General features: G+C 45.0%; 1 protein-coding gene across 1 annotated transcript in view; it reads left to right on the plus strand.

Moving 5' to 3' along the window:
- The window catches only part of LOC138510494 (zinc finger protein 34-like), a 167,667-nt gene that overhangs the window by 77,664 nt on the left and 64,591 nt on the right, over window positions 1–25,412 (plus strand). Inside the window, exon 3 of the mRNA XM_069626186.1 lies at window positions 24,284–24,394. Coding sequence (XP_069482287.1) covers window positions 24,284–24,394 — 111 coding nt within the window. The remainder of the gene's footprint in view (window positions 1–24,283; window positions 24,395–25,412) is intronic.

A 25,412-nucleotide genomic window follows, 5' to 3' on the forward strand; every position in this document is an offset into this window, starting at 1 on the left:
AGATCTTGCATTCTTGTAGCGTGATTGTTACACACAATGTTTCTTTCGTTTTTAGCCATTGATATGTCCTTCTGTCGTCGCCCTCCTATGTGTCTTCTTTTTTCAATATTGTGTTCATTACTAATGAAAGTCCTATGTTTCAGGGAGTCGATGGAGCATTAGTCCAAGAAGAAGGGGGAGCATGCAGTTACGGGTCTGCGCAACAGCTTGCAGAAGTGTGCACCGCAGTTACATCGTCCCTTGATGTTCTTATGCATTTCGAGGTATGGATACTGACAGTTCGATCAAGCGAAATCATATGACGTGATTACATCCGCTATACTTCCTTCTTTATTAACGCAAGTACTATGTTTCAGGGAGATGACGGAGCTTCTTCTACAAGAACATCACCCCTAGTAGTTGATGCAGATCTCTGGGTGGTGACACTTCCAACGATCGAGCAAATCGAATCATATTTACATATCCATTATTTATTTTAGACAACTGATCATTTGTGCAGGTCTATTTAGATGAGCCGTTGACGCCTGCACAAAGTTTATGTTCTTTTTAACAAAATAGAAAACCATACTAATGCAATTACTGTGTTTCAGGGAGTTACTGAAGCATCATCTTCAATAATATCATCAATGGAAGTCTATGAGGAGCCCGAGGTATGGATCTTGACAGTTCCATCTAACTAGATCAACAATGCGTGAATAATTGTCGTTTGAATGTTCTACACAAAGCGTTCATTCGTGTTTTGCTATTGAGATGTACGTGGGTATTGGTCCCCAAGTACATTTTGTGTTTTCGATATTATTATACATACTAATGAAAGTTCTATGTTTCAGGGAGTCGATGGAGCGTCAGTGCGTGATGGATGTGCTTATCATGAAAATATAGTCGTTGCAGCGCAAGAGGAAGTGGAGACATGCACACACGAGTCGAAGCAACAGCGTCCTGATGTTGAAGTTCGAGGCAAGAAAGTTTCAAAGAAAAGAAAGCAAAAGAAGGTTAGTGTCCTGGTCACTATATTATGTTGTTTTTCACTGTTAATAGTTCAATACTGTAAGTTGTGTTTAAACTGAACATCCCTTTTCCAATCTGTCCTCTAGTTGCGAGTGGGTGTACGAACTAGATCTACACAGACAGTGAAGCGAACGAGAGATGTTGCTTGTCAAATCTTTTGGCAGGGACTTGAGACTGGAGATGCATCATGCCAATGGGAAGAATATGAAGTGATTGACAACGGAGCTATACCACCACCAGCCATTGATAGTGAATGTCCTCCTGGTAGTTCGGATGCAGTCGGAGATCAATTCACATCATCCACACCCGCAAAAACTAAGACCGCGAGAAAGTTGAAGAAATTGTTTTATTCACCCATCGCCGGAGAAGGAACAGATGTTGCAATGGAAGAGAATGAAGTGGACGACAATGAAACACCATCAATATCACTGAACATAGCGGAAGACGATATCAGAGATTCTACCTTTCATGTGAGTGACATGTCCTCAACGTTACAGGCCGAACCAGCTGGGATGCAGAGTGACAGTATAAGGAAAGAGGCCAAATTCATTGTATTCGATAGTTGTTTGATTGATATTATTATTCGGATGAAATGTGGGCATTCGGTTGGTGGGGAAGTATGTGGGGAGCCATTGATTAATGTGACTCGTGCAATTCGAGGCACTAACCTTAAAATACATGCCACCTGTACAAAATATCATCCTTTCTCATGGTCTGCACAACCCATGCTGGGGCAACTGCCAGCAGGCAATCTACTTTGTGCAGCGGCTGCACTTTTTAGTGGTTCAAGTTTTAAAAAGTTAGTCTTTCTTTCAGTTTGTGGGAATCCATTTCATTGCGAAAACTCAGTTCTACAAATACCAAACCGATTATCTATTTCCAGCCATTAGCGAAGCTTGGAGAATGGAAAAAATGTCTATTGATAGTACATTCGCGGGCAAACGGTTCAGGCTAGCCGGTGATGGACAGTGCGACAGCCCAGGATTTTCAGCCAAGTACTGCACCTACCACTTTCAGGACATGGAAAGTAAGAAAATTGTGAGTTCGGTGGTCGTGCAGGTGTCACAAAGTACATCCTCTGTGGCCATGGAGAAAGTTGGCTTTGTAGCATCATTGCAAGAACTACAATCGCGGGGAATGGTGATCGACCTGATAGCCACGGACAGACACGTTTCAATTGCCAAGACAATGAGAGAAGAGTACAAAAATATAAATCACCAATTTGACGTTTGGCATCTTGCAAAAACAATCAATAAAAAAATGTCGGCTGCAGGTAAAAAAAAAGATATGCAAGGTATTTCACAGTGGTCCAAGTCAATCAGCAACCATCTTTGGTGGAGCTCAAAAACATGTGGAGGGTCGTTGGAAATTCTACTGGAAAAATGGCGGTCAGTAATGCTACACTGTACCAACGTTCACCGTTGGAACACAAACCAACATTTCCACAATTGTAAACATGGCCATTTGTCCACAGAGGAGGCACGGAAGAAGAAGTGGTTGATTCCTTCATCACCCACTCACAAAGCCATTGAAAAGATTGTATTTGATAAAACTATAACAAGAGATTTGAGGGGACTCACGGAATTCTGCCACACAGGAGATTTGGAGGTGTTCCACAATATGTGCCTAAAGTACAGGCCAAAACGATTGCATTTTGGCATGGAGGGCATGATAAATCGGACTCTTCTAGCGGCCTTGGCACATAACCATAATGTTGGCCGTCAACAAAGTAGGACGACCGGAACTTTAGGGACGCTTCGCTACAATAAGGCCTTCACTAAAAGAAGTAAACAATGGGTGATCAAACCAGTGTTTGAGGATATGCAATATGAGTTTATTGAGAGACTTATTGTGGATGTCATAGATAGGCACATACATGGAGTTGTGAACGAACCTGTGCAGGGGACAACTGCATTGCCACCCAACATTGCCTCTGTTCCATGTCCACCTAAAGAAGAGCTCATTGAGAAATACACATCACGGTTTAAATGATTGTAATTTGATTGTCTGTTCTCTCGAGTCTCCTCATGTCGCAGGCCCATTGAATATGTGTAGCTATGTATTGTGTAAATAAAAGTGATTGCTCAGTGTACATGCAATGTGTCTCTCCACCCTTGCCCCTCCCTTCACCGTGCAGTAGTGCGAACCTCCCGGGTGTCACCTGTTTTGCTCTCGAGTCTCCTCATGTCGCAGGCCCATTGAATATGTGTAGCTATGTATTGTGTAAATAAAAGTGATTGCTCAGTGTACATGCAATGTGTCTATCCAACCTTGTTCACTTGCGCATTAAATTAAACCAAACAGTAATATAAATAATTTTTCAAAAAATATAGAATGTCTCCGTATTTATGGTTCTCTGGGGCTGCAAAGCACGCATACAAAATGCAAAGATGGAGTGTAAATTTCAAGTCCTGTGAGATGGCCTTACACTGAATGTAGCTAACTAGGAATGTGTGCTCGTTCAAAGTGAAGGTCAGCTGCTTTGATTTTTTGCTCGGGTGCCGGAATGGCCCACGACTCAGTATAAGGTTCTATTGTTATTTGACCTTGACAGGCCGGGACCATCCCGAAAGACTTCTTTTTGGGGGTGTGGTGCAATAACGTAAGAAACGATAATGAATAAAATTTCAGAAACGATAGCCATTTAATGTTCGTTCATTAGAAGAAATAACGTCGGCATAGAAGGAGTGGTATTTCGGGGCTGCCCTACGCACAGACACAATGGAAAATGCAAATATAATGTAAGTAACTCTTTAGATGAGTTTATACCGCAATTTAATTACTATACAGTAGCTTTAAAGACTGGTTAAGTTGTACTTGTTCGTTCAATGTGGCATATTGTTTTGTACCGCGCACTATCTTGAGGAGAACAATCTCCTTTTACGGAAGCACCTCAAAACCTTACTCTTTGCTTCTGCTTTCTCTCTCCCTCTCCCCTGCTACAACTGGTCCACTGTCTGCGACCTCAGTCCTGGGCCCTTCCACTCTCCACCTGCACTGCCTCCCTGTCAACCCCTGCACTGGGGGACTGTCTCAGTATCCTACAGCCCCCCCTTCCCAGCACTTGTTCTGCACTTACCTTGCACTCGCCACCAGCTGGCCCTATGTATTTATTATTTTATGCTACTTAACTTGTACTCCACTTCCCCCATCCCCTTCCCCTTGCACTTTTACCTTCCCCCTACCCCTGCACTTGCGCGATCTGAATGACACCTGGCCTAGTAGGATCATTGTCTGTCTTCTCCTTGTTCCCCCCCCTCCCTGCCTCGCCACGCCTTGAAACACTTGTGTATAGGCGCGTTGCAAATGCCATATTATATCATATCAGTGACGAAGTGGTCCACTGGCGCTCAGGCGGCTGTGAAAAAGGCGGAGGAGAGGGGGTGGGTTACTGGAAATGACGTATAATACCCAGTTGCACTGTCCTAGCTATGAAATAATTTCCCGACCTAATATATAAAATGAATAATTTTAATAAAGATCTGATGGTGAGACTAATTTCATTTTTTATGTTTTTAAAACAGGTACATCACTCATTATTGTGTGTGTCACGAGTACCAGACACCGGCGGATGGGTTTTTCAACCGCCAGTTGCTTCTCCGCGTGAACAACGTTACCACCCTGACCATTTTATGGGACGATCGCCAAGTACAAGTATGCCCTTACGCGGTACTAACGGCTAGATGCAACATACAGACCGTTGTGGTGGCCTAGTGCCTCGTTGTTGGAACAGCCATGCGATTATCAGTGCGACCGAAGAGCTTATTTTATCGTAAACCAACACCCTGTGTACTGCACACGAACATCGCTTGCCTCAAGACGAACTATTTTGGATCGAGAGCAAAGAAAAATGCAAATCGCTGAATATTCTCTAAACATTTGATGTCCAATAAATGTACTTTGCCAAATGTACAATCTTGCAGTTTGCTTTTAAACCACAGTTTCATATTCCGAATTGTGGCGCTGTATTGTGAGATGATCTAAGACCCTGTGTACAGCAAAGGAACATCGCGTGCCTCAAAACGAACTTTTTGGAACGTGAGCAAATAAAAATGAAAATCGCTGAATATTCTCTAAACATTTGATGTCAAATAAATGTACTTTACCAAATTTACAATCTTGCGGTTTGATTTAAAAGTACAGTTTCATATTCCGAATTGTGGCGCGCTGTGTTGTGAGCTGATCTGTGTTGATTTCCGGGTTCTGTGTGGAGTCGCGTAGAAGACGCCTGGGCGCGTTTGCCTACGCAGCACAGTCACGTCACGGATAGAGGCGGGGAATATGAATGTTTTGATAAAGTCTGTTTCAGGGGCGGGGGATTTGATTTAGTGCCGCAAAAGCAGGTGAGCCAGGGCGATGGGGGGAAATGATAGGATTATCAGAAAATGGCGGCTGATTTCGAGTGCGTTAATGGACGAAAAGTCGGGTAAGGTCCATAGGAAAGTTTTCTACGATCTACCGAGTTATGCTTAAAAACACATGGCCGAACCGTAGGGACAATAAAAAAAAAGTCCCGGAACTATCCTTTAACTTTCAATATTTGAAAATGAATTTGAGCGTGAGTAACTTCTTTATAACATCCTGTTAAATATGTGCAGCGAAGACTAATTCACCAACGGACCATGGCTACCTATGTTCCATCATTGTGTTTTTATTTTTCCCATCCCAATTTCCAATTTGTTATATTTAATTTTTCAGTATTCAGGGATTTATGTGTTATTTAGACATGATTTGTTATTGTTTTATTATACTAGCTTGTTATGTCATGGTATATTATGTCATTTCACTTTGTCATGTTGCTTCATCTAAGCCCTCCCAGCTTTTGCATGCATGGGAACCAAACCACAACATGTGCCCCATAGTCAACTGGACACAAACTATCCCCTCAACCCATCTGCTGGGGTATTGGCCACCACCAATTATAGACCACACTGCTGTACGTGCCATCAAAATAAGCCATCAGGCAATAGGACAATCAGGGTGACATAACTATCAAGCCCAAACATTCTACCTTGATGCCATCCACAAGGCCAACAAGCAATTTGAAACAGTCAGAAGGTGATATACAGCACGCCACAAAACACCCATACAGTTGGGTAATATATATAAAAAAGAGAACTGAGTCCATCAAAGGTCCTTAATGCCCAAAGTAGATCTGCAACTGTAAGCTAGTAAGTCTAGCGTACATCCCTGTTTTACCCACGATCACCTTGCTGCCCTCTTAACAGGACAAGGTAACTGCAGCCCAGGTTGAAAAGCATGGATTATGCAGATTAACTCACAGAAGAGCCTGGCCTCAGCCCAAAAGGGATTCTACCCTACACGCTTCTCTAGCTATCTCCATAAAACTCCTAGGCAGAAAGAATTTCCAGGCAGCCCCTTTCCTGACAAAATCCCAGTTCAAAGCACACCATCATCTAAGTGTGCTTGCACTTCACACAACTCTCGTACCAATAGAACATTGCCATTCAAGGCCATGGAAGTGAATTAACTCCCCCATCTCCTGTGCGTTGTTTCAACACACCAACACCCAGGAGTTACATAAGGCCCCAGAGCCTGATTAACCAGGAGCCAAAGACATACACAGCGACCAAAATTAGCATTCGATAAGCTGGAGCCAAAAGCAGCTCCTGGGTATCCTGCATTGACCAGTGACCAGGAGCTGCCAATAGGGAACAAGGAGCTAGTACACAGCGTTGCGCAAATCTAACTTACACATATGATGCAAACATATCCTTGTGTCCATTATTTATGACCTATTATGCTTTAAATGTTGTATAAATGTGTCCCAGTGTATATTTATAGATTGTCCCAAATGCACAGAGTTAAAAAAACATGAGTGTGTTTTTTTTTAGCCTCAGTTGGCCTGGGGAGTCAAAAGTAGCTCCTGGTAGCTGTTGGTGTCAAGCTAACCAGGCTCTTCTAGGCCACAAACAGGAACTGAATAGCGCCCTGCTCCTCTCAATTTCGAGCCCTGCATACGCTCACTGTCAGGAAAGAATTCCATATTTTGCAGTCACATTTTATGCAACCCCTAAACGTTGTGTTTTTCCCCCTTTGGTTTTCCAGGATCTGACTTATTTTTGTGGTAATCGGGACATCTATTGGACTGAACTGGAAACGTATTTCACCATACTATCCTATGGTAGTGAATATGGCTCCCATGCCATTTCACCATGCTGTCCTATGGTAGTGAATATGGCTCCCATGCCATTTCACCATGCTGTCCTATGGTAGGAAATATGGCTCCCATGCCATTTCACCATGCTGTCCTATGGTAGGGAATATGGCTCCCATGCCATTTCACCATGCTGTCCTATGGTAGTGAATATGGCTCCCATGCCATTTTGGCAGCAGGCTGACTATGTCCCCTGCAATGGTTTTGTGGAGTCGGCTGGTAGCAGCTGTAAATTAGTTTTGGCTTCACCAGGGGTGCAGCCGATATTACCACATTAGTAGTCCAATGTACCTTAATTGTAGCCGTTGGAGTAGTAATGCATTTCTTTTTGTGTGCGCTTAAACCTTCTGTAAAAGGTACCCATACATCTGTGGTTAGAAGGGTTCCAGCCTGGGTGCATACATTTAATCAAATCTTGTACTTCACAATCCGTAATTGGTCCATCCAGAATAATTGCTTACTCCCATGTAATTGTCGATAGATCTAAGCCTTACACATACTCTTGGGGACCTGGTCTCCTCTAACCTTGGCAGTCATTCAAAGAATTGCGCACAGCAATGAAATCTATTTTGTGGAGTCCTACACAAATCACCCCTCCGCAAAACCTGGCTCTGACTAGAGTGTCAGATTGTTGCCCTTTTCATAATTTTTCTGTTTCAAGAATTCTAATTTTCTGTAGCCTTTTTGTAATTTAGGTATCCAAGATAATGGGCCTCATTACACGGATGGCGGTAAGGATTTACCGGTACCGGTAAAATACCAGTAACGGTAAATCCTTATCGCCTTACTACGAGGTCCCTTTGCGGGTTGGGGGATTTAACGCCTGCTTTTTGCAGGCGTTAAAAACCAACCCGCAAAGGGACCCAGGGAGCTAATTACGGTACCGCAATTTGTGGTACCGTAATTAGCGCCTTCCCCATTCCCATTGAGCCCTATGGGGCAAAAATGGGAATGGGGAAGGGCAATGGCGGAAGGGGGAATTACCGCCCCGCCAACCTTGGAATGGGGCGGTAATTCCCCTTTCCGCCAAGGCGGTGCCGGTATTTTACCGGCATGAACCATGGCGCTAATAGCGCCATGGTTCTCCGCCATCCGTGTAATGAGGCCCAATGTATCTTTATGGTATCCATTGTTGAACTAATGTATTTTATGAAGTCCTCCACTCAGCAATTTTGTTTTGGGCCATTCCTCTGTTTGAGAAAGCCATGTGGCAAGACTAAAATTACTGTTGTGCAAACATGGGTACACTCTGAACCCATCCATGCACTCTGTGTAGTGGTTTGGACTGGTTTAGACTAGTCCCTTGCTCCTTGACAGGCCAATGGCCTATCCTGGAAAGGTGGACCTGATTGTGTGGTGGTTTTTAGGGTCAGCCTGTTGGGCTGGCCGCAAAAACCTTTCTGTCATTTCTGTAATTGGCGGGCTGACTTAGGCCCATGAGTGAATAGGTCTATCTAGGGGAAACCCTGAGCCTTTATCAGTTCTGCATGGATTTTGCTGATGTACCTACCATTATTGTGGGATGATTTTGCAACAAAGCCATTTTTGCTGCATTTTAAAGAGCAGGTTTGGCCACACTGGATGAGCACTGTGCCCTATCCCTTAGCTCTGTTTTCCTCTTTTGATTGCTGAACATCTTTCTCGGGCTGTCCTTCAAAACCGCTCGCTGATCCTCCTCATTGGATGGACAGGATTTTCTGTGCTGGGGCTGCTTCTGGACCATTTCTCTGCCGTCTTCCCACCCCATCTTGTCCTGGTCTTAGCGTCTGAAGGTAGGAATCATTTGTTTTTCAGAAGGTAGTATTGGGTGGCCTCCACTTTTGCCCCCATTGTGGTACTGTTTTCTGCTGGCTGTCTCTGACGCTTTGCCCTTCAAACCATCTGCATCCGATTTGTCAGGTTCCCACGCCGTCTGTTTGCCCTCTTAGTTGGCCCTCTTTGCTCCTTGCTGGTGGGCCATACTCCTGGGAAGGCCAATATTTCTTCTTTTGGGTTATTTGGGTTGTCAATTGTCTGGGATTCAAGTCCCTAAATAACCAGATCCTATAACTCGCCCTGCAAGGGAAGATTTGCCTTTGCCAGGTTGCTTTGCCATTCCAGAGGCAACCGCAAACCGAAAACTGGAGCTCAATGAGAGTGTCTCCTCAGATGCCCTCCTAGGATAGGTTACTGCTTTTCCTGTACCTGACAGGTAGAAGAGGTACGTACCTTACGTTTGCCCATCACTGCAGCTGTGTCTATTGTTTTTCTAGCCATTCCTCTGTAGAATTTACCAACTTGGAAAACTCCACTAAATTGGTTATTAAGGGTACTTACCTGATGTGGCAAGGCCAGTAACCTGGGAGAAAGCTAGAGCCAGTCCTACCCCTCATGTGGATGGTGGCAGTTAGGATCTAAATCCCTGCCCCCTCCTTTGTGCCAGCATGTTTCTTAGCAGTACACCTCTGTCTCAATGCATGCCTACAATGAAAGATGCTTGCTAGCGTTTCTCTTTTAGCAGAGACACATGGTCCCTGTCTGAAATAAAGCCAAAGCATCTAAGCATGCTCCATGCCAGTGCAGAAAAGACAGAAGCGCTAACGTTAACCGGCCACAGCACTAATCCATCGCACAGAGCCGCACAAGGAGAAAAGGAAGCCATGACACCCATGCAGAACTGTGACGCTGATGAGCCCCAGTGCCGTGAGAGAGAGCTGAATGGGGAAGCCACGCTAAAACACAGCTAGCAGAAGGACTGCACTGTACCACCGGAGGGGAGACCAGCAAGCCTGCAAAAATACTTTAACAATCCCTAGCACCCTAAAATGACCTTGCTGAGAAGTTTTTCGCTTGTTCTTTTGCCTTCTTCCCGCGTTCGCAGGTCAGCAAATTCCTTCTATGGAAATCCCTTTACCGGGGACAGCTGTAGCTTTCGCAGGCTATGGGGTGATTACTGTGTGTGGCCACTGGAAGGGGCTGGGACTGTCTAGTCTCTGGTGCCTGAATGTCTGTTGCTGGGCAAATGTGGTGGCCAGTGGCTATCCATAAGTGGATTGACACTGACTGTTCCTTAACATTGATTGGCTTGGGCATGCTTCCAGCCCAAGTCATGGATAAAAGGAGGGCACCTGTAGCTATTCAACAGATCATCGTGGAAGCCAAGTCCCTACAAAGAAGAGCTGCCTGTTGACGACCCGAGGGTGACCTCAGCAGCTAACTAGCATTGACTCCAGTGCTGTCCCGGTGAAGCTCTGCTCCTCTGCCTGTTCTCAAGAAAGCCCTCAACGGTGCATTCGACCCCCGGGCTTGTGGGAACAACCAGACTCAACCCCTTGGGAGCCTTCGAAAGTCTCCCTGGACCAAACTTACTGCAGCCATCGCTATTTCAAGTACATCCTTGGAATTTGGAGGCTCTTCAGATTATGGAACAAGACACATGCTTCTGCATTTTCAGCCTTCCTGCATGAACGGAAACTGTGCTGGGCCTGCTCCTCTGTTTTTCCCCTGAAGACCGCCTGTCGCTGCTTGACCGTGATGACTCCTGTCGCAGCACTCCTTCGTTTCTGTGACTTGTCCTGAGGTGTTCTGTCTTCATTTTTCCCCATTTGGGTATTTTACTGGAAGCTGTCTGGAACCGATTCCTGTGCACCGGGACCAACCAAAACCAAATCCTGACGATTAAAGTGACCTCTGCATCCGCTACCCCTGGGCCTTCTTTGACGGGACCAAGCACAGAAGATTGTGTCCCCAATGGATTTCAGAATACCAGCAGTGTTCTCCGGAAGAATCAGAGTGAAGGGGTTAAGTTAACCTACCTGTTTCCGCACTTCCCTCTGTCGTCCATGGAGTTTCATGGGTGTAAAGTATTGTCTCTAAATCACTTTTTCCTATCTTTGGTCGGTGGAGGCCTGGTCAAAGATTCCTTCTTCAGACAATCCTAAACTCTGGGATTGAGTAATTCTACAGTACTGAACATTAACTTTTGTGCTTGTATTAATCATAGCCACTGGCATTACAAATCTCTGTATAAACCTACCTGAAAAGTGTCTCCTTTGGAACTGGTGATTTTTGGACTTTATAAGAGCTAGCAAAGCTGTTTTATGATTATCCTGAAGTGCTCTTTCTATTTCTAAGCATATGAATACTTACCTCTGTTTCACTGGTCATTGAATCAAATGCTATTCTGTTTCTCCTAATGGTGAATGTATATATCTGTTTTTAAAAGGGTTTTGTGTGACAATATTTGACTAAAAGTTTTACTTGCTTAGTGCGTATTTTAAAGACGTAATAAATGATTGTATTTTCTATACTTACCCCTCTAACTGGAATTACTGGTGTTGCTCTGTTTGGACTCATTGTAGTCCTGGACCTCTCTCACACCCTTCCTAAGACTAAGCCTTGCCCCTCTACTAGTTTACCGTGATTGGTATTGACTAACCCCTCACTGTCTGCCCTGTTCACCATAATAGGGTGGCCTCCCAAAATCACCCCCTCACGCTGATTTTGGAAATCCATCTCAACACCGGCTGCCATTGTTGTTCCGCTGTGGCCCTGTAGAGGAAAAGTGGGCAGGGCGTAACCCACTAGTTATGACTTTGTTTGTTTTACACACCCAGGGTAGGGAAGATAGGGCCGGATTGGAAAGGGAAAGAGGCCCAATCCTGGCAGGATAAAAGACCCCCACAGGAAGTGTGGGTTACCCAGGTGAGGTCGGAGGTGGACGAGGTGAACGACCAAAAGAACAGCAAGAGCGAGGAAGTAGCAGTGAAGTGCAGCAGCATTTTCAGAAGAAGGCGAGGTATTGGCTAAGGAGTAGTAGTGGTACTGAAGTGTGAGAGGGCATGGTAGTGTGATGGGTGTGGTTAGATGAGATCCGTTTAGGGTGTAATTGTGAAGCATATAATACTGAATGAAAGGAGGGTGGTTGTGTGAAAGTGGTGTGGAGGTGAGTGTAGTAGTGGGAAGGGGGAGTGGTGGTGTGGTGTGGGGGAGGGAGTAGCAGTGTGGTGGAGTGGTGGTGTGGGAGGGAGTTTAATGATATGAGGGATGGAGAGAGTACCAGTCTGGAGGATGAATTAGTAGTGGTGTGGAGGAGGGAGTAGTGGTGACAGGGAGGCAGAAGTAGTGTGCTGCAGGGAGGGGTAACATCAAAGCGAGGAGGCAAGGGTTAGAGAAACGAAGTGACATCAAAGGGTTAGAGAAGGAGGGGGAGGTGAAGTAAGGTGGGTGGAGTTGGAAGAGGCAGGTAGCAAGTCCTATAACTGATGAGGAAGAGAGAGGAGAGCATGAGCGTGATACACTCCAGAGTGAATCTAACAGGTTAACTGCAAGTCTCATTCCCTAACCCTGTAAGAACACTAACCATTGGATAGAGTAGGGACAGCTGGAAAGCCCTGAGGAAATCTAAATAGAAATGGCATTTAGCCTTAGGCCCTCCATTCCAGTATAAGAAAGAGATTAGGCATTAAGGACGGTCTACTAACGCAGGGCCAGGGGCGCCTAGGCGAGGAAGGAGGCACATTTGAAGATGAGAGGGAGAGGGATAGCCCTAGGGTCCATTGATAAATTAATTAAAACCCTTGAAGCGTCTCTGAGCCTTGGAGTGCTTCCTCTGCCACTGAACATGCACATTCTTCCTGGGTCCCCCTTGGGACCCTGGAAATCTAGCCTATACCAATGTCTGCACTTCACTCCTGCCTTTGCAGATATGCAGTTCTGTATCTAACCTTTGGTGATTTTGTTTTACTGAAGTTCTAGAAGTGTAATGAGACCATTTGGGCGAGATATTGTTCTAATTCTATCCTAACATTTGATGGGATTCTGTGCCTTTGTTGTCCAAGTGTTAACCCTTTTACCTCCCTGTACATGCATTAAATAATATCTGGGGTACATTTGTATCACTAATGCTACAATGTTCTAAAGATGAGAGCAGTTACAGTGAGTATTCATGTGTGGCATTTTGGGTCCTGATTATGACTCTGTATAGGTGTTTCACTGCTGTCGATGATTCCCTTATCTTCTCACCTCTTATGTGTATTGTGTCTGCCACCATGTAATGGGCATACATGTAGCTTAGGACTGGGAAGGATCTGTCTATGGCGCTTTATGTTTTTATACTGTGGCAATTTCCCAGTTCTTAAGTCCTGGGAGTGCCGCAATGTATCTCCCATGACCGCCTTATGGGGTTTGCAAGCCACTGAACGCCCGTAAAACACATTTCTATGCATTTGCCAGGTTCGTGTATCCAGAGTTTGAATGTGCAGACTTTTTCAGGGCCAAGGACGCACAGGAAAAGTCTGTGAAAACTACAAGAATGTATACACATACACTTTATTTTAAGCAATAAAACTCAAAATATTCAAATTAAAGCCCCTCGAAGGTACTTACCCAATAAGAAACATCAGACAAACCACACCAAAGGGATTCAAAAATAGCCACCAGCTACCATATGCCTTAAGGCCGGCTCCCTAACATACCACATGACTATAGTCACAAGGAACAACCAGGAAAGATACTAAACCCTGAAACACATCTGCAGCCAATACTGCAGGGCACCCTCCAAGGGGAAGGGAAATAGCTTTTAAAAGCAAGCTAGCACAAACACAGTTTATGAGCCTTCGGGGGAGCTGCCATCATGAGGAGACTTCAGTTCCAACCAGATCCCAAGCAGGACGGCTTGGTTGCCAGATGAGGAAGCCAAGAAGGAGATTCTAAGTGAGGTATTGGTGCGTAGTACAGTGAGGAAAGCGTGGATGAGTTCAGCATTAGAAAACAGACATTTATTATCCTTTGAGGGGGTGCAACGTATTGTACATGTGCAAGAGAGATGAGAGGTACCATCTGGTAGGCTGAAGAGAAGACGGGTTATAAGAAGACCACAGAGCGATGAGGGAAATGAGAGAGGTTGCTAAAGAAAGCATGGACTGAATTGTATAGAGCAGATAGAAATAGAAGGTGTCTAAGGAATGCTGAAGACAGCTTGGTGAGGGAGAAGACCAATGTTGATAAAGAGTAGAAAAGAATGTTAGTTGGAAAAAATTAATCGTTTGGAGGGAGTTGTTGAACAGATAGAGAAAGGGACTAGAAGGGAAGCCTACCAGATAGAGAGAGAGAGAGATTATTGAATAGTCTGCAGGGAAAGATATCCTTCCGATAAGGCGAGTCAAGACTTTATGAGATGAGAGAAAGGTGGTGAAATAAAGGAGGGAGATGGCCAATGTTTAACAGAGAGTTGCAAACTTAGGCAAGATTGGGAGAGGAAGGAAAGGGTTGAAAGCTTAGAAACCGGGAATGGCTTAAACCCTCAGAGAGAAGACGGAGGCTCGCCACATATACTGTCATTAAACAAACGGAGGTCCCGGCAAACCACCTTGGATCAGGAGAAAATGTAAAGGTGGGTGGAGGAATGAGATGGGAAACCTGTTCATACGGGCATTAAGGCTAGAATAAGATCAGATAGGGCAGGAAGAAGGCCCAGGGTAAACCCCAGGAGAAGCCAAAGAAGAAAAGGAAGAGTAGAGAAACTCTTGTCTATCAAGCCGTAAAAGGGTGCAGTAAATCCTCACCGAAGCACCAGAAGGGGGCCCAGCCTGACAAGGAACGGCTACCGGCTCTTTAACGGAGAGCTCACTACGAACCGCTAGGAGACAACAAACCATTGGACCCAAAAGCCTCTGTGTACCTTGGAGCCATGGGTCCACAACTGAAAAAATTCTACACCACGAGTTCAGGGTCAAATGACAGGCAGATGCTCACCGATTTGACCGTCGCAGGAGGCATAACATCCCCCATGAGCAGTAAACCTTTTGATTTGAACCTGCACTTTTGATGAGACTGCCTATTGTTTTGACAACCCCTTTTGGATTTGAACTTCTAGTTTCCTTTTGATACTGAAAGTTACTTCGGAAAACATTGAATTTCCCCCTAACTTGGTTTGGATTATTGGAAGTGTTTGTTGGAATTTAGAGAGTGATATTTGGTTTGGCAAACACCTTTGGAGGAAGTGGGGAGAAACCTTATTTTATTGATGGATTGGGCCCCCTTTTACCTTATCCTGGTTCTTGGGATACAACTTTCCTGACCTTTCTGAGACATAAACATCCTGACCCTTTATATTTTTAGTTATTTCACTATTCTGACAACCATTAATTTAGAATTGTAACTAAACGGGCATTAAGATGTATTGAAACTTTACTTTTGTATCTGACTCTCCCTTTTGAAAACATTGTGGTAAACTGTGACACAAACATACTCATAAAATGGCCAGTTTACCACAATACATACACAGTGATCTACTATGTGTCACATTTATTCTCTGTATATGTATGGTTTTATAGTAAAGCGTACGTTTTTCAGTACACCAGTGTGATTTATTCTCTAGGGGTTGCTATTGGGAATAAGTGTACATCACTACCAGCCTACCGCCTCCCTTGAGGAAGGGTTACTGCTCTGCCATAACTGCCATTTTAGAGAGTTTGGCTTTTCTTTTGGATGGAGAACCTCCCTTGCCTTTTGGTTATATGCTTTTAGGGCTGTGAATAAACCTCTCCAACACTTAGATCATTCTGTATGCATTCTGTATGCTGTCAGTGGCTTAGCAGAACTACCATTCCCTGGGGACTCTTCTGTCAAGCTGCCAAACAGCCTGAGGGAAGATGTGACCGCCTCCAGTACCAATACGCATTCATATTATTTTGTGGTTCCTTTCTGTACTGAAGGACAGAAGAAACCTTACCAACGTGTGTTGATAGGTGTGGGAAGGCATGTTTCCTGTTTAAACTGAGGTTTTGTTTGCCATTTTTGGTTTCCAGTCTGTGAGATTGAGACACTGGGTGTTTTTCTATCCTCACAATATCTTGATGTTTTCATCAAGGTTGGATGGCTCTTGTGTAATCACAAGTTTTTATGCAATGCATGCTTGCAGGGGATGGCTGTGAAATTCTTTGAAGGCAGGGGTTATGTGGTGACATTTATTTATGCCTGTGGTGATGGGTGATGTAAGCTAAGGCATGTGTGACACATTACAGCGAACATGGGGGGCAAAGAGGCCACCTGCTTCATGATACAAGTCCTCTCTCTCTGAAACCCCTTGGATCCTCTGCACAGGTGGGCAGGGAAAGGCCATCACTATTGGATCCCTACCCTGGGGGCAGAGAAGTGAGGGAGTATCACCTCAGTGGAGGGTCGTTGGGGACTGGGAGTGGGATGCCATTGGGTGAGACATGGAACCTCATTAAAAGGTTGGCGGTCCGGAACTAAAGGTGCCGTTACCGCCAAACTATGAGTCTACTGGGAGGGGCGCGGAACTCTCAGCAGTCCTGACGTGCCGGGAGTTCAGGCCCCTACCGGCAGGATTTTCACTGAAGCACCGGCACCGTTACCAAAGGTGCCGGTGCTTCAGGTTTCCCATTCCCATGGAGTCCTATGTGACTCCATGGCAATGGGAAATAACCATACCGCCGCCTGTGATATCCCAGTAGCACCGGGATGTCAGGCGGCGGTAACAGTGTTACAGGGTTGGCGGTAACCCGCCAGCTCTGGCGGGTTTTACCACCAACCCCGTAATGAGATCCATTGTATCCCCCTTTACGTATTAACAACCAACCCAACCCTTCTCCAACCTTCATGAGCTGTCGTAAGCCAGTTGCCCTTATTTCTCCTCAATAGACACTTGACAGTACTGGGGCGTGGAAGAGATAACTAAGAGCAATGAAGACTAGACTCTTTTACCACTCTGGTACTGGGACGAGGAAGATGCCTGCTGCGAACTGTGAAGGTCAAGCATGTCCCTTTGATTGTGGTCAGGCAGAACTAATTAAACAGTCCCACCTGCAGCCTGTCAAGGAGCTGCAGGTGTACAAAAGGAGACCAGCAGGGCAGGGAGCGACAGTAGGAACAGGAGGCCAGTGTAAGCAGTGGAGAATTGTGCAGGGGTAGGATGCTGAGACGCTGAGAACGACAGAGACAAGCAGTTCATGACAGCGTGGCATGGGAGTTGGGACTCCCTGGAGCATACTGAAGAGGGAGAAGGGAGTCGTGTGGGAAGGCTGTCCCTTTCCCTTCTGCTTGAGGTGCTCGTTCCGCTGTGTGTAAGAAAGAACAGAGGAGTGTCGTAGGTGCTGGAGCCCTGACACCAAATACAGAAGGCTGTGTGATCCGCACTGCAACCCGAACTGTCAAAGCGACCAGTGAGTTTCTAATGAATGTGAACTCTGTTATGCAGGAATACTTTGTATCGAAGTGGTTGCGTGTCTCAAACAAGCACTTTTTCAAAAGCCTCTCGTTCTTTCATTGTCAATTACAGAACTGTTGAAAATACTTTGTAATGGAGTGGTCGACTGCATCAAGAAACATGTTTGCGAAGGTCTTCAAACACCAGGCATTTCAATTAAAGTAAAACGAACAAATATTGAACAACAAATAAAGCAATAGTGAGTCACAAGTTAAACTAATAATTATTGAATACCGAACTGAATCAAAGCTTTGCTAACAAACCGAACAAAGACATTTTTTAACATAAAAAGAGAACAGAAACTCAACAATGTGCAAACAACTACATGCTGAGTTTTGAAATGAACATAACTTTAAAGAATACACAAACCACAGTATGTTGTAATCTGAATTGAATATAATTTTACAGAATCAACTAAACAAAAGATGCTGAAGCTTGATTTACAGTGAAACTTTAAGAATTGAACAAAAGAATGGAATATTGATACTAACTTGTGTGAAAGCTACACATTACAGAAATAAATATTTGAAAACAGCCATGATTGAACTTTGGAAATTCAATTTAAGAAGACAAGGATGTTTTCTTTTGAACTGTGTTGCTCAACAAAACCATATTTTGGGGAAGGCAACCCTTGAGCTTTAAGACATTTGCTGAAGTGAGAACGGAGTCTCAAGGTCTCAAGGTTCCCTTGCATTTGATATGTGTTGCTTAGACTTTGGGAAGGGAACCCTGAGTCCTGATTAAGACTTTTTCAACATGAGTCCAAAGAAGGTTATTCTGGACAATTTTTATTTTGTGGAACAATTTTACTCGGGGAAGGGGAGCTAAAAAGCTGCGAGCTGAAAGAAGCTCAGGACTTTATGTAGAACACTGTTTTCTCTTGGTTGCTGACATCCCTACACATTGTACAGATTTAAGTGTGAGGGCAAGTATAGGTTTTGGACACAGATAGATTCCTAAATTGAACTCTTTGACTCAGACTTTCCTTAGTTTCATTTAGGTAGAAAAATCACACCTTAGTTTAGTGCAACTTTGGCCTTTCTCCATCCTGACCTTTAAGTTAACAAGGTGTTTTATTTGAATTCAGAATCTGTTGTCTGTGGGCCTCATTACAAGCATGGCGGTCTGGGAACTACGGTACCGGTAAGCATGCCGGTACTGTAGTTCCCGGACCGCCATACTACGTACTCTGCTCGCAAGTGCCGTTTCATCTGCCAGGTTTTTCCTGGCAGGTGTAACGGCACCCGCGAGCAGAGCACGTCGGATGCACCGGCACAACTCTGAATGTGCCGGTGTATCAGACGTCCCCATCCCCATTCAGCCCTATGGGGCAGAATGGGGATGGGGAGGCCCTTGATTCCGGCAACCGCAAATGGGCAATTACCGGGTCCGCCGAGCTCGGCATGACCCAGTTCTTGCCCATTCGCGGGTGCCAGAAAAAATGCAACTCCAGCGGCAGCACGTCTACCGCCAGAGTTGTAATGAGGCCCTGTGTCTTGCTTCATGATGCCTTCACAGTGGTATGTGGTGGAATACTCAGAGTCGATCCGCCCGCGCCCTCAACTGTGGTGCCTCGACATGCAGAGCCCCCTTAGGGGAGACCGTTCGCTTTTTGAGGCGCATAATGTATGATACATAGGAAGAAAGATGCATCCTTAGTACCACCCCAAGGTTGATGAGATAACAGGGGACCCCCAAAACATGGCGTGTGTCTGTTTAACTTCCTTTGAATTGGCATTGTGACAAAGTCCCCTACCTGTTTTGGGAACCAACAGTGCACGGGTTGAAATTACTGGGAGCTGGAAACTGCTCCTTATTGTGCCCTAGATGAGCCTGGTTAGTTTTGCACCAACAGCAACCAGGAGCTACTTTTGATTCCGGTTGCCATACAAACATATGTTTGTGCCATTTCGTCTGTGTGCATGTTTGGTAATGTACATACATGAGCATTTAGTACATCTAGAAGACATGTAAAGCATAATGGGCCACAGATGACGGACACCAATATGTAGAGGGACAGGACCCTGTGGCATTCTTGTAGAATTTTGAAATGTTACGCGCGGACGCTCAGTGGAGAAAGACCAGCTTACCCCAATATATTATTCTTCTCAGAGAACGCCACATGGCGTACCAAGTCATAAATGGAGATAAATGGTTAAGCCTGAATGTGAACATAAACATCTGGGAAATGTCCATCTGCAACCCCTAGAGAGGGTACATCAAATGTTGAACCAGATCTAATATCAGGTTAGTAAATGGAAGAAGTGGAAGACAAATCAGTCTTAGAACAATTCATAGCCTCCCTGCCAACTTAGCTTCATAGCCGCCAGGGTACAGCGAGAACAATAGTGGAGGCCAATGGACCAGACCCACCACTCGCAAAGTAGGACCTACGTCAGCAAGAAGACTCATTGAATCAGATGGTGGGCCAAGGCTTCCGCTGGAGATCATATCCAGGCTGCACAGGGAACCACCAAAACAGCATTGTCAACAAGAAATCGGTCCCTGTGAATGCACCAGGGAACTCTGTAGTGAGCGGGAACCATGGAAAGGGACTCCAGTGAGCTGTGAGTGTCTGCCTATCAGATGCTATGCCTATAGGCAACTGGGTGCACATGACTCAGGCATGTTCTATTCTTCCAACACCCAAGCCAATGGCCATGAGCTATTGTCTTCCAGACGGCATGGATGACCCAAAGAGAACTGGTTGTTGGAGCCAGAATACCATACAGCTGAAACCTTCGAGAAGCAGCAATGTGATCTCAGTAATCCTACACTTGACAGTTACTTAAATATGAATAACTAAATAAATGCAAATATTTAACTTTACAAGAAATAATTGCTAATATCTAAGCACTACTAAGTGATGATGCCTTTCATAATATATTTAAAAAGTAGACCACTCTTAGCTTTACACTCTGGTGATGTGAAAGCTAAATTGTTGGACTGAGTATCTTTGTTGAGAATAGCCTCCTCTTCTGTTGAGCTTACATACTGCTCAGCGTTGATCCTCCGCTGATGTCTCTGGGTCTACCTTTGTTCCTGCTCTGTACCACTTTGCAGTTCTTTATGCAGGGAGAGCACTCTTCTACTTGTTGCATTGTTTGCTTTCTTGTCTACCTCAGCTTAGAAAGGTTATTTTATTGAGATTTATACTGCGCACTGCTGCCATTTTCATGGTCTTCAGGTGCTGTGGGGGATCTGAAAAGGAAGTAGGGTTGGGGAGGGGTTAGTTAGTGGGACGGAAATTGGCTAGCTTAAGAGAGCTTTTTGCTGTGCTGTTGGTAGCTTCCGTTCGGAAAAACCTGTCACTGGGCCTCATCATGAGATGGGCCTTAGCCCTTAAATGTGGCGGTAACGTTATTACCGCTGCATTTAAAGGTTAGCCCAATCATGAGTCAGGCGGTAAGTGAGAGTTTTACCTCCATCTTTTTGCTGGAGGTAAACAATGTCCCCTTAATGCCCATTTTCGGCGCTATTACTGCCAGGACAATTACTGCTGGTGGCAATAGCGCCCCCAACCCCGTTTGGGACCAATGGACCCAATGGTTAATGGGAACTTAGCACTGTACCGTTACCGCTGTACCGCTACTCGTGATCCGGCGCTAATAGCGCCGGACCGGGTAAAGGTAAGGCTATTTGCGCTGGCGGTATCCCAGCAGTATTACTGCCGGGATACCGCCAGACTCCTGATGAGGCTCACTCTGTGTTGGGTTTGCATCTATATGGTATGGTGTAGGTGTTATTCTGGTGTGTGTGTATGTAAGGGATTGTTTTGTGTGTCTGTGGCATAGTGCTTGAGATTTAGTGTATAGAGTGAGATTACATACAACATATCCTCTCTGTGTTTACATATATCGGGGCTCCTACTTAAATTGGGACTAGGGGCAGCATTCTAGGTTATCTATCTTTTTTTTGGATTTTCAATTGAGGCTGCAAGCTGGCACACAGATGGTTAATCTGTTCCTTTCTCCTGTCTGACAGTGACATCCCTCTCAGTGGGTCGTTTTATTGGTTGTTTGTGGTGTCTGCATTCCAGCGGCCTGTGTAGGAGCAAGGATGCACACATTGGCAATATGCCACCCGGGAAGGTGTAGTTATATTGACAGGTATGAGAAAAGCAGTTTTGACAGTTGGTCTGACTGGACACTGTTTCTGAGAGTAGGAGAACAGTAAAGGAGATTGTGTTTTTGATAAAGGGCCCAACTGAAATGCCCCAGGAGTTAGAGTGTTTGCTCCCAAACGCCAGATACTCCCTCCTCTTAGATATGACAAGGGAGTCCCTTGTACGCAAATGGAGATATTCTGAAATTGGTATTTGAATGCCTTTCTGGAAATCAGACTGGCCCTTCAGGAGGTGGAATGCCTCAGTAGTAGACTGAACATACCTCTAGTGAGCTTTGGGCACTTATTTTCAGAGAGTTTGTAGATTCAAACTGTCCGGAATAGAACCGTTTTGTATCGCACATTAAGGATGTTGTGAGTTTGTTTTGTCATGGAAGAGCAGACTACTCTTGCTCCCTGCGGAGCCACTATGGGTTGAGGTTTTTTGTGGTGTAGTCCTTCACGGGTTAGTTCTAGCAAACTCCCAAGGGTGTCTCTAGCGATTTTTATGTATTTATTTTTGCCTCTTGTTTTACTTCATGGAAAGACAAGCGTCACATTGTGATGCTAGGTTGGACACAATCCCTGCTAGTATTTCTCTGAGCTCTTAACCAGAGGTGTTGCGAGGTGGGTGCAGAGAGGCCTCACTGTGCTCTGGCTGAAGCCCAAAAACATTTTCACCATTTGCCATAGATGGGACGCCCCGCCGGTGTTCTATTTGGGAGCGCACAGTTCAGGATCACCGGCGTAGGTGTTTCTTCAGGCTGTTGACTTGTCTGTAGCCAGCGTTACCGCTAGATTTGAAGCCGTAGCTCCACATCCGAGTGTGTGCCAAGAATTAAGTCTGCTGTGGGTGGTTCGGATTTTGTGGCAGACCATTGACACTTCTCTCAAAGGTGGCTGCACAGTTCTCCGGCAGTTTCCTAGGGTTGCAGTATAACGTTTCCTGCTGTCCCGGGTGCACAGCCGAAGGATAATAAATACAGTTTCGCTGGGTGGGATTGCACCTTCAAGCGTCATTCTCACCAAGGAAGAATTACACCATTTCTCTATTTGGCTATAGGACCATTCTGATGGGTAAACAAATGATGGGTCCATGTAAGAAAAGGTCAGTGTACTTTCTAACATATTGCCCCAGTTCATGGTACCTAAATGAAATAGTTTAATTCACATGCTTGGTTTAGTTTTGGTACATGAATTCCAGGTCTACAGTGCTACAATTGATACCAGAAACTAAAGGTGTGTTTGGGACACCTGCGAGCCTCAGTAACAGGTGAAGGCATATAGGCCTCATTCTGACCATTGGTAAATCCACACAATGCATTTACCGGGAACTAAAGGAAAGTCATCAAGATTCCAAGCTGGTGTTATTCCCCATTGCGCAATCTCATAAGAGGACTCTATTGGGTTTGGAGGTATTACTGCCCTTGGTAATTCCTCAATTTTTTGGGAGGAAAAGTGAAGGAAATGCCCTTTCCATCCACATTAATTTCAAAGTTGCCATTTGGCGGTACGTTAAAAGTGATGTGGATTCTGTTACTTGGACTTTTTTTCCAGCCACCCCAAACTCAGAATAAGGCCCAATGTTATTTATACATGATAGCTCAGGGGCAACGTGCTTGTCTTGGAAGCAAAACAGCAGCAATCGGCTCGAGTTCGATAGCCGGCTCCACGCATAGATTCTGGAGTCCACCATGAAGCATGATATAAAAAAAAGATTTCATTAGAAAAATGTTATTGGACACTGCACTACAGTGCACCTTATTTGCTTTACATTGGGTACTCTTGTGCCGTGCCCCTGTTCCACAGGTGAACGCTTTCTCAAGCCTCTAGGGAGTGTTTCACCACTTTTGACATTCTCCAAGATTTAAAAAAAAAACATACAAGGGTTGTATCTGCACTAACGTTTGAAATGTGTCTTCTAGCCTTCTCTTCGTAACACAGTACATACTGCTTTCTGTGGACCCAGTTGTTGTTCCCCGATTGGCCACGCTTTGAAACTCTTGGGGTTCCCGGTGCTTAACCAAAAGATTTGCAATAGTGCCCAATTCCTTCATGCCAGATCCCACATGTGTGAACTTCAGATGATCCTGGCCTTCAGAAGTTCCTGGCTTGTGCCATTATGTGTTACTACTGACTTCTGCAATTGTATTCACTCTCCACTCTTGCTTCTCCACTCTTTTGACTGCTAACTCTCTGTTCTCTCCTCCTTTCCCTTCTCCCTTTTCCTATCTCCTCCCTTTACTTTCTTCTATGCACTTACTTTATCAGAATTGTCCCTGGACCTAGTATGATAGCAACCTCGTCTGTCTCCTCCCCTTACTGTTTTTTTCTTCCACCCCTCACCCCCTTCCAGCACTATCTGAAATGTTGTCAGGCCTAGTATGATAGTTGCTTGTTTTGTTCCTCCCCTACCTTTCTGCACCCCTCTTCCTCACCTCTTGTTTTTCTCCGACTCTACCAGAAATGTCGTCAGGCCTAGAACGGTAGTCGCCTGTCTGTTTCCATTTCATTCCCACTCTGCCCCTCCCTTCCTTATCCATGCCTTACCTCGTGCACTATCTGAAATGTCACCAGGGCGAGTACGATAGTTAATTTCACATCCTTACTGTTCATGGCCTTTAAGAATGTCATTGTATTTTCCCTTGATCCATCCCTTGCCTTGAAGCACTTTGAAACACATTGTGTATAGGCGCTATATAAATAAACTATCATATCATATCTGTTGCTTTATAGAAGGGAACACAGAGGATTTATAATTGTCTGTTTGCTTCTCACAACAGGACCTCTTATTACCACCACTGTTGTTTCATTGAGAGCTAAGGAAACAGAGGAGCCACGCCTCGTGGATAACCTGGACTCTGACAGAAAGCGCGGTGTCAATCTATCCCCACGTGAGTGAAAAGTACAAGGTCACCAACGCTCCAGGAGCGCACAAGAGATGGCAGTCTTCGTCAAGGAACAGTGGTATTCAAACGTTTTCATACTGAGCCCCCTTGAGTAAAAATATTGATTTTGCGCCCTCCCACCCCCACCTAGGGGCTGGCACCGCAGGGAACCTAAAGGATGTCCAGGTGGGGCCAAGACGTACAATCTGTTTATATTTTATATTAAAAACAGTCATCTTAATCCCTTTTTAAGGAGCCTTGGCTGCCCCCCGGACATCCTCCCAGTTTGAAGACCACTGTTCTAGAACAATAATGGGAAAATGGTGGTCAGGATTGCTCGTGAGTGTTTCTGGCTGGGAAGAAAAATATATGTTTTTGTGTGAGCTCTGGGTGAAACGTTGTTGGCCTGGTGCTTCGTTTTGTAAGAGAGAACATATTTCTGTGTAATAATGCGCATTTTTAAAAATCCTTTCATATTCATTCTACCAAAAGAAATGCAACGTGATGTATTTATGGCCTTTCTGCTCCACCTGAAAATCTCTATGAAGTTTGCACACGCTGGGGTATTTCAGTAGAATAAGTGAGGTTATTGTATTTATTTTCTTACTAGCAAAAAGTACCCGTTCTCCCAACGGGTTCTTTTAGACAGACATGATAACAGTCTCTTCAGTTGTTGAAAATCAATGATCCTGTAAGTTAATGTTCCGATTTGCTTATCGCCTGATGTGCTTTGCACCCTGAAGTAAACTGCACTGAGAATAGACGCGTGTGGCTGGCTGACAAACCCCGAGCAGACATTGGCGGGAGGCGAGAATTGGTGTACTGCTGCATACTGGGGCCTTCTGTACTCTCGCCCCACCTGTCGCCTCACCCTTGTGTGGCGCTGTTTGTTGCGGTGCAAATATTTCAGAAACTGTACACCCGGGGCCTTGAAACGTGGTTTTAGAAATGTTGTTGTTCGTGTCAAGACCGGTCCTTCTATGACCACATTGATGTTTCGCAGATTTCAGGCAACCGTCTCATA

This window comes from Ambystoma mexicanum, chromosome 6p (genome assembly GCF_040938575.1).
Source record: "Ambystoma mexicanum isolate Mex_15411 chromosome 6p, UKY_AmexF1_1, whole genome shotgun sequence".
Taxonomy (NCBI): domain Eukaryota; kingdom Metazoa; phylum Chordata; class Amphibia; order Caudata; family Ambystomatidae; genus Ambystoma; species Ambystoma mexicanum.